This window comes from Octopus sinensis, linkage group LG17 (genome assembly GCF_006345805.1).
Source record: "Octopus sinensis linkage group LG17, ASM634580v1, whole genome shotgun sequence".
Lineage (NCBI taxonomy): Eukaryota > Metazoa > Mollusca > Cephalopoda > Octopoda > Octopodidae > Octopus > Octopus sinensis.
This window is the reverse complement of record NC_043013.1, coordinates 24,249,377-24,267,239: the sequence shown is the minus strand read 5'-3', so window position 1 is coordinate 24,267,239 and position 17,863 is coordinate 24,249,377. Positions and strand designations below refer to the sequence as shown.

The 17,863-nt window shown below is 37.8% G+C and overlaps 1 protein-coding gene across 6 annotated transcripts in view; it reads left to right on the top strand.

Annotated features, from left to right (window-relative positions):
• The window catches only part of LOC115220946 (peroxisomal membrane protein PMP34), a 47,365-nt gene that overhangs the window by 2,660 nt on the left and 26,842 nt on the right, over positions 1-17,863 (top strand). For 3 of the 6 annotated variants that reach the window (XM_036510442.1, XM_036510441.1, XM_029791156.2), the window contains exons 2-7: positions 2,657-2,717; positions 7,486-7,552; positions 10,209-10,363; positions 13,264-13,392; positions 16,369-16,517; positions 17,742-17,840. In XM_036510442.1, coding sequence (XP_036366335.1) covers positions 2,657-2,717; positions 7,486-7,552; positions 10,209-10,363; positions 13,264-13,392; positions 16,369-16,517; positions 17,742-17,840 — 660 coding nt within the window. The remainder of the gene's footprint in view (positions 1-2,656; positions 2,718-7,485; positions 7,553-10,208; positions 10,364-13,263; positions 13,393-16,368; positions 16,518-17,741; positions 17,841-17,863) is intronic. The other 3 variants (XM_036510444.1, XM_036510443.1, XM_036510445.1) reach the window with 2 other exon arrangements.

Here is a 17,863-nt window from a genome sequence, read left to right as displayed (position 1 = left end):
TAACACAAACAGAATGGGAGTGAGTAGCGGCCAGAGACGGTAAATGTGGGCTAACTTATAGTAAAAAGTCTTGTTCTGCTGTAAGCAGCTGGTATCTTAATCAAAATAAAACTGTAAAATTTTATAGTAAATTGTATTTAGTTTATTTGTTTCAAACACACACACACACAAATATATAGATATATACTCTTTTACTTGTTTCAGTCATTTGACTGCGGCCATGCTGGAGCACCGCCTTTAGTCAAGCAAATCGACCCCGGGACTTATTCTTTGTAAGCCCAGTACTTATTCTATCAGTCTCTTTTGCCGAACCGCTAAGTGGCGGGGACGTAAACACACCAGCATCGGTTGTCAAGCAAAGCCAGGGGGACAAACACAGGCACACAAACATATACAGACACACTTATATATATATACATATATACGACAGGCTTCTTTCAGTTTCCGTCTACCAAATCCACTCACAAGGCATTGGTCGGCCCGGGGCTATAGCAGAAGACACTTGCCCAAGATGCCACGCAGTGGGACTGAACCCGGAACCATGTGGCTGGTTAGCAAGCTACTTACCACACTCCTGCGCCTTGTTTCCAAAGTATTATCCCTTTTTTCAACCAAAGAATAACATATTCTAAAGATTTCACACAGACACGTTCAAACATTCACATATACATACACACGAGTATACGTGTGCACATGCTTAGGTGTGTATAAAGATGTATGCGTATATATGAGTGCATGCACACACACATAAATATATACACATATATTAAACGTTTGGAGTAATCCCTTACTATTTACATATATAAGTAAATATATACGTTGATATATATATATATATATATATATATATATATGTGTGTGTGTGTGTGTGTGTGTATCTATGTAACAACTTAAAAGCCGCCCCATCAGCTTTTTATGAAGACTTGGGAATCCAGAATTCCAGGATTGTGGGTCTGGATTCAGCCTTGAATGTTTTTAATTTACTCACGGAGTCAGCCTGATTCCAAAATGCTATGATATGTTGGGCTACAGCCTCAAGGAGTAAAACTGAAAATGTATGACACGCTGACATTCACATTTATTATATTAGATATGTTTAATTTTAGGGAAACTCTATTTCAACTAAAGTGTATTTTATATATATATATGTATGTGTGTATGTGTATATATGTATATATACATGTGTATTAATGAAAGTAAAAAATAAAACAAAAATGATAGTGTTCAGTATGTTGGCCACAGGAATTTCTGTCAAAGAGACCTGGTTAAACAAAGTTGTACATCATCTCTCTCTCTTTCTCTCACATACCCACTCTTTCTCTCTCTCTCTCTTATTATTACTCCCACAACTACCATCAACACTACTACTTTTAATAAAACATCATCAACTCTCACTAAATTTCTTTGTCTCTCTTTCTCTCTCTTTTTCTTTCTCTCTCTGTCTGTCTTCGCCACCACCCTCACTGTCTCTGTGTCTACTATTACTCTCACCCCATCACAAGGAATAGTAGAAGTGTCAGGGGGTCAAAGTGTGGCACACTGAAACACAGAAATTTGTTTTCGCATTTATTATATTAGATATAATGAAGTGGACAAACAAAAGGGCACCCAACACATTTAGTAGGAGTTACGGAAATTATTTAAAAAATTGACTTGCTTCTGTGCTACATGACCATACCAGCGCAAACGTCTCTCTTGCACACCGCAACTGATGCTTCTTAGGTCCAACTTTTCTCTCAAGGTACTGACATCTGGAGGCTTTTCTTGGTAAATCTTATTCATTGGTATTTGTAGCAAATGGAACTGTATCCTAGATACACACTGAGACCAAGGATTGGACTAATACATTGTACTTAGAAATATGAGAATCTCTTAAATTTGTTGAAACATTTCCAACTGACTCAAAGACATCAACTATATTACCTGGATCCATCAATATGGATTTGGGCAAATCCAGATTGTACTTAGTCTTTGTTATGGTAATGGCCTAGTATTGAAACCTCTGTGTACATTTTGGAGTAGTTTGCTATAAAGACTTTAGGCTTGTGATCTGTACGGTCAATCTATTGATAAGATAAATGTACAGAAACCCATTACTAGAAGTTGAATGCATTGTTTACCTGGAGATAAGTAGAAACTGATGGGGCAGTCATTAAACAACAGTTTGTAGAGGGGCTTAGAATGAAAAATTAGAACAGAATTAGTAAGGCATTGTGAGGAAATAGCTGAAGAAAGCATTGGACAGGATGGGGAGTTAAGAGATAATTTAGAAGAGACTGCTCAAAGGAACTTCATGACTGAAGTTCACATATTTTTGATTGAATGAACATTAAAATTCATCTGTTCCTCTACTTGACTGGTCCTTCATTTAATTGGAAATGAGTTTAAGTTTAGTACTTGAACATCAGTGTGAAATCATAATTCTGTATCAACTATCGTCAGACATATACAGAAACACTCTTTGTGGATGGATATTGAGTACTTACATCCACATGAGCAGCAGCATCTAATTGCACTCTTTCTGCTTATATATACTTATTCATGTACATGTGTATGTGTGTGTGTGAGAGAGAGAGAGAGAGAGAGTGTGTATGTTTGTTTATACCTCTACGGCATTGTGTGGTATGTCTATTCATCTGTAATTTTATTTCAACAGGGTGGTGTTATATCATTAGCCATTTGTTATCCGCTTGAAACTGCAAGAACACAAATTCAAGGTAAGAAATATTCGTTTGTTGACCATTATTTGTGTTATTCAGTATGTTTTATGATGAAGACATATTGAATCTATTTCATAGAAATATCACCGTGACCGACCAGACTATCAGATGTTGCTACACATCACTGGTCACAATGCGCTTTGCATTGTTTTAGCCTTCAAATTACGCCACCCTGCTGGCTAAGTGAGCAGGCCAGTTCATATAAATATACACTTTACATATATACATGCACACTTTCTCTCTCTCTCTCTCTCTCACACACACACACACACACACATACACACAAACAGCTGCAATATTTTAAGCAAAACTTTCCTTGTTCTGTACCTTACCAGGTGTAATAACTTGTCCTGTACTTTTCCAGATTTATTATCTTAAGAATATTATTTCTCTTGCTCGCATTCTTCCGTGTAATAGACTTATGTAGAATTTATCTGGTCTTTTTACTCAAAACTCACACGTATGTGAACACACACACATGCACACACAAACACAAGATGATGAGGGATCGTCTGTACCAGTGTTATATTGGGGTATAATTGAGGTGTTGTAATAGATTGCATCATAGATTGAAGTGAAGTGTGTTGTGAAGTGTTACTTACCACTCACTCAAGTGAGGGTTGCCCATCTTGTGACAACATTGGAAGTATTTGATAGTATCCTGTCGGTGCAATAAACATTCAAATTTCAAAATGTTTATACAAAATAATGATCTCTGATTTAGGCATAATTTTGAGGGGAGGGGATTGGTTGATGTTATCCACCCCAGTACACAATTGATTCTTTATTTTATCCACCCTGAAAGGATAAAATAAAAATATTCAATATAAAGATTACGGAGATGAACTCGCATAGCAAGTGATTTGATCTGAGATCGTGTGCTGAAACGAAAACAATTGCAGCGTGGAAGGTGTTTGTAAGCCATTTAAGAAACACACAAAAGCCGTTCGATTCACTTCAACATTTAAGTTTAACAAATTAAACTTAAATGTTGAAGTGAATCGAACGGCTTTTGTGTGTTTCTTAAATGGCTTACAAACACCTTCCACGCTGCAATTGGATTCAATATAATATTGAATTCAAATAAAGTATAACAAATTTCTCACTTGTATCAATACAGACATCCACTTGCATTGGTGAAAGATTTTATTTTTCAAATTCTTGCTGAAATGTGGGAGTCTGTGAGAGGAAACCCATTTTCTAATGACTTCTATGTTTGCATGGAAATCATTAAATTTGGAATAAACGGGAAATACATTTCAAATTGTGGAATTCCAGTTATAGTAATATTTTCAAGAAGTTAATACTTCTAGAAGCTGGGGCAATGTTTGAAACCAGAATACTGTTTTTATTATCAGTTAATGAGTGATGTAACGTTTGTTGATATTAAAAATTGACAAGTGTCTATCATGACAACAGTCGCGTTAGTATCGTGTAACAAATAAGTTCAGAATTATCTCCCTTCGGACGGCAATCAGTCATGAGGGCGAGAGAAACGCAGATACACTGTCAATAGCATTTAAGAGATAGCCATTCAGTATTAAAGATGTCGTGTACATTAAGCATAGGGTGAGATGGTGGGGTTACAGAAACGTTGGCAACCGTTTTTTCTACATGATTGCTCTACCTGCTGCAAATAGCAGCCAAATCCCTCTTGAAAAAGAATGATACATTGGATTGTATGATCTATGGTGCAGTATATTGAAGAAACAGACAGAATATTAATAGTTGGAATGGCATTGACCATAGGTCTAATCAATCAGGGATTGAGTAGGCTTATGTAGAAGTAAACAACACACCCATATTCATATACACGTGCAAGTACACATACATGTATGTGGTGGCTGTACACTCGTAAATTGTTTGGTTGTTGTTTGTTTAACCTATGTGCCCGCTAAAGTGTTCGCATTTAAATGGCAATCTCAGTTTAACCTGAAGGATAATGTAAGTTTTCAGGGAACAATCATCATCGTCATCATCAACCTTTAACGTCCATTTTCCATGCTGGCATGGGTTAGCTGGCTTGGCAGGAACTGGCAAGGCCAGGGGCCACCCTAGGTTCCATAGTCTATTTTGGCATGGTTTCTACAGCTGGATGCCCTTCCTAATCACCAACCACTTTGCAGAGTGTACTGGGTGCCTTTTACATGGTACCTTGGTCTTCAGATATCAATTCTGTTGTGGTGGGTGGGGTTTCTTGAGTACAGCAATGAGCCACATATCTCAATTCTCTCACATTTCCGTAAGATTCAGCATTTTCCTCCCATGTCTTTCCTTCCACAACTTCCCAGCTTTTCTTCATGCAATTATCCCCATCCATCTGCATCACATGACCAAACCAGTGCAATCTCTTCTCTTGCACACTGCGTATAATTCCTCTTATTTCCAACTTCCCTTTCAATACATCGGTGCTCTGTCACACATGAACACTGACACTGTACATCCAATAAAGCATACCAGCTTTGTTCCTCTCCAGCTTTCTTTTGCCCTCTATATTCATTACCACATCTCACCACCATGCACCATCACAGTTCATACATATAGATCATACAATCTTCCCTTCATTCGGAGAAAGAGACCCTTGGCTGCCAACAGAGGTAAAAGCTCTCTGAACTTCCTCCACCCTAATCTTACACTTTATGTACAACCTTCTCCACTGCTTATTAGGCCACTTAAGTAGCAAATGGTATCTACAACTTCCAGAGAGCCATCGGGGATTTTGAGAAAATTAGTTTCCCATGTATCTGTGGCCTTTATGGCTCCTCTACACACAAACACTAATTTCTCTGCCACCCTTCCTACTATTCCGCTACACCCCCTTTGTGTCCATAGCTTGCACTGGGTACACCAAATGGAATTTCTACATACACCCTTTACTTGAAAGGTGAAGTATCCTCTCCAATTTCTTGCTTAATAGAACCTTGGTCTTTGCTAAGTTTATTTTAAGACCTTTTGATTCCAGGTTCTGTTTCCACACCTGGAATTTCTTTTCTAATTCTATTGCAGATACTGTTATGAGGGCAAGATCCCCAACATACAGTAATTCCCATAGGCTTCCAGTCTTAAATCCCTCTGTTATGGCCTAGAGGACAATGATAAATTGGAGGGAGCTCCCTAAAGAACAAACTTTGGTGTACACCTACCTGTACCCTAAATTCATCACTGTACCCATGGCCAAATCTTACCTTACTAACAGCACTTTTGTACATGGCCTGTACTGCTTTCACAAGCCATCTGTCTATCCCAAGCTTCCTCAGAGAGCACCATATCATAGAGTGAGGTACTCTGTTGAAGGTTTTTTTCTAGATCAACAACTGCCAAGTACAACAGCTTGTTCTTAGCTAAATACTTTGCTTGCAGTTGCCCGACCATGAAAATAGCATCAGTGGTTCTTCTTCCTGGGACAAAGCTGAACTGCATTTCCTCTGGTCTAATTCTGTTCCTAATTAACTGGGCTATAACTCTCTCTGTAACTGTCATCACTTGGTCCAGCAATTTGATGCCTCTACAATTATTACTTCTATCCAAGGCATCTCCTTTGCCTTTGACTATGATACTGTTGCTCCAGTCCATGGGGATTACACCATTAAGAATAACTTGATTAACTATATGGGTGACTAGACTGTGTCCAATTCTACCAGATATCTTGAGCATCTTAGCAGTGACTCCTGATGGACCAGAGGCTTCCTTGTCTTTATATCTCTAATTGCCTTATTTATCATACTGCTGTCAACTGGTCCCTCTGTTGGGTTCACGTAAGGAAGATTCCCTTTCTCCCTTTCATTCTCTACATTGAATAGCCTTTCATAGTAGCTCTTCTTTTGAGGATCACTAAGAGCAAGTGTACCATTATCTGCCTGTACACACTTCTCCCCAACGTCATGATTCTCTCAAAAAACACTCTCTGGCAATCTGCAACACCTCAAGTCTCTGATATTCATGTTTTCCAAAATGGCCATTGAAGTCTCCTGCCATGATGAGAATGTCATTGTTTATCATCATTAAGGTAATCTGCAGAAAGGATTGCAGATAACCTATTTCTTTACTACCCACAAAGGGCTAAACGCAGAGAGGACAAACAAGGACAAACAAACGGATTAAGTCGATTATATCGACCCCAGTGCGTAACTGGTACTTATTTAATCGACCCCGAAAAGATGAAAGGTAAAGTCGACCTCGGCGGAATTTGAACTCAGAACGTAACGGCAGACGAAATACGGCTACGCATTTCGCCTGGCATGCTAACGATTCTGCCAGCTCGATTGCAGATAACCATTGCAGTCATGGTCATGCTGAAGTAATACCTTTCTCTTCTTATATTTTTTTTAAAAGTCATTGAATGTCATTTTTATTTTGTTTCTTTACCATTCATAATTACATTTTTCTGGAAATTTAAGCAATTTCTTTAATGTACCCTTTAAATATGAACAGAGTATCTCACTCTTGAGCCCATCCCTCTGAAGGTCTAAACTCAGACTATTTCTTCCTGAGAAAATTATAGGGAAGACTAGTTGATTCCAGTATTGAAATGGTTCCTTATTTATTGACCTAGAAAGAATGTTAATCAAAGTTGGCCCATGATGAATCTGAACTCAGACCTCACAGAGCCAGAGCTGGTCTGCCAACTTGTTGTTTTCTAAGAACATTATAGAAATTATTTTAAGAGTTACGTACTTAATGAGTTGATAAACAGTACACACACACAGCCCAAATTCTTTACCTACTGAAGACCAATAAGTTATCATTAATTATCTTTCCTTACCAGTTGATAATGATGGCCAAAAGAAAAAAACGTTTCCTCTCTTAAAGAAAATTGTTCGTGAAGAAGGAATGTAAGTAGGAACTTTTATCATCTATAAATCTGATCACAATTGAATCTTCCAGGCTCTTACCAGGGTTTCATTAGACACAACTGAAGCAGTATTAAATTAAATCAAACATCTGTGTATCATATCTAATGTATATACACCATTGATAGGCCAGTTATTGCATGATTCATCTTGAGATGCTATCTCTTATGGATGTGGTGCATTAAAAACACAATAAATATTGGAGGGAGACAATAAATTGCTTTTGCAGTGCATTTTGGCATTTTGGGGCCCTATTAGCAGTGAAAATATATACATTGATTATGATACATAGATGGCCATTTTAACTTCATACTGTTTCAATAGCATATACTGGATTTTTATTCAGCTGGGCAACTACTTGCAACATCAGTGAATGTTTTTTTCACTGTTTCCAATATCATCTGACATGGTTGCAAATAAACATCATTGGAAACGCTTAGAAATGCATCTGGCACTCTCCCTGACCACAGCTGGGATGATTGTTTTTGTCTCCTTCCAATATTTATTGTTTTTAACTCAGCATATCCATAAGACATGTTATAGCAGGACAAATACTGCACTAACTTGCCTATCACTGGTATATATACATTGAATATGATAGATATTACTCTTACTCTTTTACTCTTTTACTTGTTTCAGTCATTTGACTGCGGCCATGCTGGAGCACCGCCTTTAGTCGAGCAAATCGACCCCGGGGCTTATTCTTTGTAAGCCCAGTACTTATTCTATCGGTCTCTTTTGCCGAACCGCTAAGTGAAGGGGACGTAAACACACCAGCATCGGTTGTCAAGCAATGCTAGGGGGACAAACACAGACACACAAACACACACACAAACACACACACATACATACATATATATACATATACATATACGACAGGCTTCTTTCAGTTTCCGTCTACCAAATCCACTCACAAGGCTTTGGTCGGCCCGGGGCTATAGCAGAAGACACTTGCCCAAGATGCCATGCAGTGGGACTGAACCCGGAACCATGTGGCTGGTTAGCAAGCTACTTACCACACAGCCACTCCTGCTGTTGTGTTTGTTTTGTAGAGTTTCATAAATAAATCTCCAATTCCATTGTAATCCTCCATTTTGTCAGGTTGTCAATATTTATCATTTCCACTTTAAATACTGTTAGATTATAATAACCCCTGTGCAGGTGGCACATAAAAAACACCACTTGAGCATGGCCGTTGCCAGTTCCACCTGATGGGCCCTTGTGCCGGTGGCACGTAAAAGCTCCCACTACACTCTCAGAGTGGTTGGCATTAGGAAGGGCATCCAGCTGTAGAAACTCTGCCAGATCAGAATGGAGCCTGGTGCAGCCATCTGGTTCACCAGTCCTCAGTCAAATCGTCCAACCCATGCTAGCGTGGAAAGTAAACATCAAACGATTGATGATGATGATGACTACAGGCATATGGTCTGAAATTTTGGAGGAGGGAGGTAGTCAATGACATTAACCCCAGTATGTAACTGGTACTTATTTCATCGAACCCAACAGGATGAAAAGCAAAGTCGATCTTGACAGAATTTGAACTCAGAACTTAAAGATGAATGAAATGTCACTGAGCACTTTGCCTGGCGTGCTAACGATTCTTCCAGCTTGCCGCCTTAATAAAGCAAACAGATATTTACTGTCAAAATAATATTCAGTGATACCTGTATAAACAAAAAATCCATATAGGCACAGGTGTGGGGGCCAGTGTCTTTTACTATAACCTCGGGCCAACCAAAGCCTTGTGAGTGGATTTGGTAGATGGAAATTGAAAGAAGCTTGTCATATGTATGTATGTAGATGTCTGTGTGTTTGTATTTGTCCTCCACACCACCGCTTGACAACTAACATTGGTGTTTACATCCCCATAACTTAGGGGTTCAGCAAAAGTGACTGATAGAATAGGTACTAGGTTTACAAAGAATAAGTCCTGCAATCAATTTGTTCGACTAAAGGTGGTGCTCCAGCATGGCTGTAGTCAAATGACTGTGTCAAGAATAAAAGAATATTCATATAATCTCTAGATATGTTCTGGAGTTCATTGTTGCAATAAAATGTAACACTTTAATTTAAGTTAATTCCTTGATAGAAATTAATATTTCTGTAAAAATGCTTTTTTGACAAGGCACATGTTTTTACTGAGACAAACATTTGTCTTGAGGTAATTAGTTGATTTAGAAAGATATCACAAATCCAGGTTGATTTGTTTCTTCGTTAAGATAAAACATTGCTGATGAAATAAGAGAAGGTGGATAAAACTGGTCTGTGAAATATTTATGAGCGTGATAGAAAGGAGATGCAAGTGTAGTAATTCTTTCTAATGTAGGCACAAGGTTAGCAGTTAGCAATTTTGAAGGGATGGGTATTAGTTTGTATCATAAACCCCAGTTTTTGACCCTGGAGGGACAAAAAGTGAAGTTGACCTTGGTAGGGTTTGATCTCAGAATGTCATGATTCAAAATAAGTGCAACAAAGCATTTTCTCCAGCACTCTAACAATCTTACTACTTTCGGCCCACAAAAACATTAATGATAGTTACATTTAAGTAAAAAAAAAAAAAAATCATTTTCTTTATTATATAATTTTCAAGTAAATAAATCTTAAATATTTTTTTCTATGTTCTCAAAAATTTTCTCAGTTTTGCAGTCTATCGGGGTTTCTGTTCGACAATGCTCACCCTGTGGTCCTCTTACTTAATATATTTCTATGTATTCAACACCCTTAAGAACATAGTCCCCACAGACAAGCAGAACTGGTTTTCTCTGAAATATCTTCTATTTGGCTATTTGGCAGGTAAGTTAAATATTCATATTTCTTATTGATAAATCAACACTAAATATTGATATGAAACTAAATATCTGGTCGATAAGTACTGACTACTACAACTGTTTAACTAAGGAACCTCTATACGGTGACTCGATCTGCTGGAAATAGCTTGGCAAATCCCTCCTCAAATCACATCCTACACATTGGATAATTGTTGTGGAAGGATTTCAGCCACCCCTGAAGTGACTAAAAGCTGGACTGTTATTAAATAAAAGGTGGCGAGCTGGCAGAAACGTTAGCACGCCGGGCGTAATGTGTAGCCATATTTCATCTGCTGTTACGTTCTGAGTTCAAATTCCACCGAGGTCGACTTTGCCTTTCATCCTTTCGGGGTCGGTGTAATCGACTTAATCTGTTTGTCTGTCCTTGTTTGTCCCTTCTGTCCCTTGTTTAGCCCCTTGTGGGCAGTAAAGAAATAAGTTATTAAATAAAGAATTGTGTGCAATTGGCAGTTCATGTTGGTAGCAGTTCACTGTGAGCCTTTGATAGAGAATGTTGAGTCCCGTGTAATAGTAATAGCAGTGCATCATGAATATACTTTCTTCCTCTTGTTATATATCCAATACAAGGAGGTAAAAGTGATGTTGGGTTGTTTGAAGCTTGTGTTGGACATTTAAAATATTTTTGTTTTGGTACAAATACCAAAGAAAAAATCATTTTAACATGGAAGACTTATTGGCCTCCTTGGTGCAGTTGCAACAGCAACAGCAGCATCAGCAGCAACTACAACAACAAAACCAACGGTTGCTAGAATTAATGCTAAAGAAGTCTGAAAATACTTCAGGTTCATTCTCGCCAGACAGCAAACTCAATTGGAGAATTCAAATACAATCCAGAAGGAAGTATTGCCTTCTCTGCATATTTTCATAGATACGAAGAAATCTTCAGAGTAGAGTGTAAAAATCAGTCCGACGTGAAAAAGTACGACTACTTATAATAAAGTTATTCCCTGCCGAACATGAAAAATATAGCAACTATATTCTGCTGAAGAAAACAGGTGAGATCTATTTTGATGAAATAATATTTTATTGAAAATTTTCAATGGAAGAAGTTCCCTGTTCAAAACTCGCTGGCAATATTTAAATTTGGTTAAAAAAGATGATGAAGATTTCATCATCTATGCCAGGGTGGTTAACAGAGAGTGTGAAAATGAGTTGACCTCAGAGACATTCATGTTTTTAATTTTTGTACAAGAGCTTACTGCAAACAAAGATGCAGATATACATTCCTAGATATTAACAAAATTAGAACCAAAATTTTACTCTGCAGGCAGTAACAGAGGAATGTCAAAGGATTATTATTAATCTTGTACATGATGCAGGTAAATTTGAAGAGAAAGCTTGTTCTCAGATTCAAGTGTGTCGATGGGTAACGAATAAAGAGACAAAAAAAATCAAGACCAAACCCATGTTATGGGTGCGGTGATCTACATTTTAAAAATATAAAATACTACAAATATGGTAAAATAGGCCATAAAAAGTCACATTGTAGGGCAGAACCTAAAAAATGGCTTAACAGAAAAAAATCATGTAAACGGACTTTTGGTGACAAAAAATATGAGCAAGCCTCAAAGAAAGTTTTGTGTATGTAAAAATTAATAAAATCAACGTAAAGTTGCAATTGGGTATAGGCAGCAACATCTCAATAATTAACACAGATACATGGAAAAAGATTGGGAGACTTAAATTAAATGAAACCTTGAAAATCGCCTGTGGTGTTTCAGGAAAAAAATTATGCTTTAAGGGCAAATTGATAGGTATATTACATTTCGTAAAAAAAACCTTAAATAATACAACAAACTTGTTTGGTACTGACTGGATGAAATTGTTTAACTTGTGGGATTTCCCCATAAATCTTTTTTGTAAAAAGGTAAAAGATTTTTCCTCCAGTACAAATTGATAAAAAAACATTTTTTAATATTTTTCTTGAAAGTCTGTCCAATAAAGTAGGTTTGTGTACCAAAACAAAGGTGTGGTTTAAAATACAAGGAAACACCATACCAACATTTAAACAGAACTGAACTGCACCATTCACAGCATTAGAACAGATAAACTTAGAGAGACTAGAAAAAATTGTAGTTAACCAAAAAGTGGAATATTCTAAATGGGCAGTACCAACTGTGTTCGTTAAGAAAAAAGTAATAAAATCTGAGTGTGTGCTGATTTTTTTCCACTGGAATTGAACCCTAAGTGTAAGAGATATTAAAACTCAAAGCAGAGTTCAATTCTCAAAGGGGGAGAAGATAGGAGAAACTGATTCTAAAAATGGTAGATGTTGTGGAAGAATTTCAGCCACCCCTCAAGTGACTAAAAGGTGGACTGACTCATTGTTATAAAGCAAAGAACTCTGAGCAATTGGCAGTTTGTTTTGGTAGCAGTTCATTGTGAGCCTTTGATACAGAGCGGTGAGTCTCATGTAATAGGAACAGTAGTGCATTGTGTATGTACCTTCTTCTCCCCTGCTTCATTATATTATATATCTAGTACAAAGATGTAAAATAAGATAGTCCAAATCTGAAAAATTTTTTTAAAAACTCAAAAAATATAATGGTCACAATCTTTAATCATTAGTCTTACTTAATTAGGATTAAACTGGGGCTAAACAACACCAGTACTGTCATTGAACTGTTAAAGATCACACTCTCATTTCATTCCATATTTAATTCCTCACTTGGGTCTCACTTAGAAGCCCTCAATTCTATTTTTGATCATCCCAAATTTTTTCTTAATATTACCTTTAAAATCAATTTTTCAAATTTTAAAGTAAATCTGCTATTGTCAATATAAAGATATTGATTTAATGAAAAGAATTCTTTTTTTAAATAACTCCGTTATTTAAAAATTAATTTATTCTTTTTTTCTTTTCAGCTGTAGTCAATGTGCTGATAACTACACCTTTCTGGAGTGCTTCAACCCGATTAAGGATGCAAGGAGTAAAACTTGATAGCCCAAAATTTAAATATAACAAACAGAAACAACTGTATACTGGCATTTTGGGTAATTATTTTAACAAACCTAACTTTTACCTCCGCCTTAGCAAAGGCAGATGTATTGTTGACCTTATAATCTTACAGATCTGAAGTTTGGATATTACAGTTAAAACTTCTAAGTAACATTTCAAAATCTGAGTGTTTATTTGGATTTAATATTCCGAAATATGGATATATCAGTTAGGATAAGAATTAAGTCACATTTAGCATTTCAAAATAGTCATTTATTTTGGATGTAAATTTAGTATTTCAAAGTATGGAACATGGTCGTGCGGTTGATAAGTTTGCAGCCACAAAGGTCTGAGTTTGTTCCTGTTGTATAAGTCTATGAGCAGGGATCTTCTAATATAGGCTCAAACCAACCTATCCTTCATAAGTAGAAGTGCTGGATGAAAACTGTAGGAAGCTCACTATACACATATGTATGTGCGCGTGTGTGTGTGTGTGTGTGAGAGACCTCCTATAAATTTGATGCTGTTTGCGTGCTGCATAAAAACAATGTCCCCATCTATAGGGCAAAAATATGTTTGGCCATTGAGCTGTTTGCTCTTCAAAGGACAAGGAGAAATACTGCCTTACTAAGAAAAACAAGGGTTGGTGATAAGAAGAGGATCCAGCTACAGAAGATGTGCCTCAATAAGTTTCACCTTTGCCAGTATGGAAAAATAGGTATTAAAATGAAGAGGACGATGATTATGGTGGTGGTGGCGGCAGTGGCTGCTGCTGTTGCTGTTGTTGTTGTTGTTAGACTCATCATCATCATCATCATCATCATCTTCATCATCGTTTAATGCCTGCTTTCCATGCTAGCATGGGTTGGGCAGTTTAACTGGGGTCTGGGAAGCCAGAAGGCTGCACCAGGCCCAGTCTGATCTGGCAGTGTTTCTACAGCTGGATGCCCTTCCTAACACCAACCATTCCGAGAGTGTAGTGGGTGCTTTTTACTTGCGACCGGCACAGGGGCCAGATGAGGCTGGCAATGGCCACGATCGGATGGTGCTTTTTATGTGCCACTGGCACAGAGGCCAGTCAGGGCGGCGCTGGCTATGGCCACGTTCGGATGGTTCTCTTATGTGCCCCCAAGTCTGGTATCACAGCTACAATTTCCATTGATGTTGATTGATTACGATTACGATTTTGATTTTTGATTTTCACTTGACTCCACAGGTCTTCACAAGTAGAGTTTTGTGTCCAAGAAGGAAAGGTATGCATAAGTGGACTGGCTACATCCCAGGTAGAGGCCACGGGTTATGGTCTCATTTGTCCTGCCAGGTCTTCTCACGCACAGCATACTTCCAAAGGTCTCGGTCTCTAGTCATTTCCTCGGTGAGACCTAAAGTTCGAAGGTCGTGCTTCACCACCTCATCCCAGATTTTCCTGGGTCCACCTCTTCCACAGGTTCCCTCAACCGCTAGGGTGTGGCACTTTTTCACACAACTATCTTCATCCATTCTCGCCACATGACCATACCAGCGCAAACGTCTCTCTTGCACACCGCAACTGATGCTTCTTAGGTCCAACTTTTCTCTCAAGGTACTTACACTCTGTCAAGTATGAACACTGACATTACACATCCATCGGAGCATACTGGCTTCATTTCTTTCGAGCTTACGCATATCCTCAGCAGTCACGGCCCATGTTTCACTGCCATGTAGCATGGCTGTTCGTACACATGCGTCATACAGTCTACCTTTTACTCTGAGCGAGAGGCCTTTTGTCACCAGCAGAGGTAAGAGCTCTCTGAACTTTGCCCAGGCTATTCTTACTCTAGCAATTACACTTTCAGCACACCCGCCCCCGCTATTGACTTGGTCACCTTGGTAACGGAAGCTATCAACTATTTCTAGTTTTTCTCCCTGGAATGTGGCAGAAGTTGGTCTCTGTGCATTTTCAGTGTTTATTGCTCCTGAGCATCTGCCACATACAAAAACTATCTTCCTAGTTAGCCTTCTTTTGACATTGCTGCACCTCTTATGTGTCCATAGCTTACACTTGGTGCATCTTAGAGAGTTTCTACCTACGCTTTTTCTACAGATCGAGCAGGGCCATCTACCTGAAGGCGTTTGTGATTTGTCTACCTTCCTACTTATTAGGACTTTGGTTTTAGCTAGGTTGACTCTAAGGCCCTTCGATTCCAATCCTTGCTTCCACACCTGAACCCTCTCCTCCAGTTCTGATAGTGACTCAGCAATTAGAGCAAGGTCATCAGCATAGAGGAGCTCCCAGGGGCATCCTGTCTTGAATTCCTCCGTTATTGCCTGGAGGACTATGATAAATAGGAGGGGGCTGAGGACTGAACCTTGGTGGACCCCTACCTCTACCCGGAATACCTTCACTGTACTCGTTGCCAACCCTCACCTTACTAACAGCATCCCTGTACATGGCTCGCACAACTCTCACTAGCCATTCATCTATCCCTAGTTTCCTCATTGACCACCAGATAAGGGATCGGGGGACACTGTCAAAGGCTTTCTCCATGTCAACGAAAGCCAGGTACAGAGGTTTATCTTTGGCTAGGTATTTCTCCTGCAGCTGTCTCACCAGAAATATGGCATCAGTGGTGCTTTTCCCTGGCATGAAACCAAATTGTATCTCGTCCAAGTTGACTCTCTCCCTTATCAGTTGGGCTATGACCCTCTCCGTAACCTTCATTACCTGATCCAACAGCTTGATAGCTCTGTAATTATTTGTATCTAGGGCATCACCTTTACCTTTGTAGCAGTTGACTATTATACTGCTATACCAGTCATTGGGTATGACTCCTTCGTGTATCACCTGGTTAACTATACGGGTGACTAGGCTATAGCCGACACTGCCAGATATTTTGAGCATCTCTGCAGTAATTCCTGATGGGCCTAGGGCTTTCCCTGTCTTCATGCTTCTAATTGCCTTAACTACTAAAGAACTGTCATTGCTAATTATAAGTTTATTTACATTTAGCTTCTTTGTTGAATACGTTATTTTTTTAACTCTCTTTTTGCAGATGTCATCCATGATGTTATCAAGAGAGACGGTTTTCTTAATTTGTGGAATGGAAGCCTAGCATCTTTTGTTTTAGCCTCAAACCCTGCCATCCAGTGTCTTTTTTATGAAACTCCCAAAAGATATCTTCAACATGCTTCAGGAAAACAGGTTTGCATTCTGCAATGATAAACTGAGTAAACTACTTATAAAAAATTAGACTGTTTTGCATATATTTTTTTGATTTCATTTATCTGTATATTTTTTTCTTATTGTTTATTTGCTGTTAATAATAATGGTTTTAAATTTTGTCACAAAGCCTGAAATTTGGGGGTAGGAAGCAAGTCAATTACATTGACCCCAGTGCACAACTGGTACTATTGTATCAACCCCAAAAAGATAAAAGGCAGTCTTCCCCAAGATTTCAAGCCTTGTACTTAAAATAGAAAGGATTATTAATTATTATTATTATTATTATTATTATTATTATTATTATTATTATTATTAATTATTATTATTATTATTATTGTCGTCATCATCATCATTAATATTATTAATATTATTATTATTAATGTGGTGAGCTGGTAGAATTGTTAGCATGTCAGACAAAATTTTTTGCAGTATTTCATCTGTTTTTGTGTGTTCTGAGTTCAAATTACACTGAGGTTGACTTTGCCTTTCATCCTTTCAGGGTTGATAAAATAGGTACCAGTTGCACACTGAGGTCAATTTAATCGACCAGTCTCTTTCCACAAAACTTTAGGTCTTATGCCTAAGAGTAGAAAGGATTATTATTATTATTATTATTAGTAGTAGTAGTAGTAGTAGTAGTAGTAGTAGTAGTAGTAGTAGTAGGAGGAGGAGGAGGAGGAGGAGGAAAATTAAGAACAATGAACTGGCTCTTTACATTCTGAGATTAAATTTCTCTGAGGTCAACTTTGTTTTCTTTCATCCTTCTGGTGCCACTAAAATACTAAAGTACCAGTGAAATACTGGGGATTATGTAAACAACAGACTCCTCTCCTTTCAAAATTGCTGATCTTGGAGGAGGAGGATTAAGAACAATGAACTGGCTCTTTACATTCTGAGATTAAATTTCTCTGAGGTCAACTTTGTTTTCTTTCATCCTTCTGGTGCCACTAAAATACTAAAGTACCAGTGAAATACTGGGGATTATGTAAGCAACAGACTCCTCTCCTTTCAAAATTGCTGATCTTTTTTGCAATACATAAGAAAGGATCTTATATTTAAGAAGATGACTACAGATTTATTAATCTCAGAATAAATTCTGAAATGGAAATCATTGTGTGGAAATAACAAAATTTTATTTCAATTGTTTTGAATCTTCAATATTCATCCTTATGGCTCCCTCTTTATTTATTTATTTCTTAACAGGAACTTAATGGTGCTGTGTATTTCTTTCTGGGAGCTTTCTCGAAAATAATTTCCAACTGTATCACTTATCCTCTTCAAGTTGTTGAATCCAAACTCAGAGTTAGTATATCATTTGATTCCTC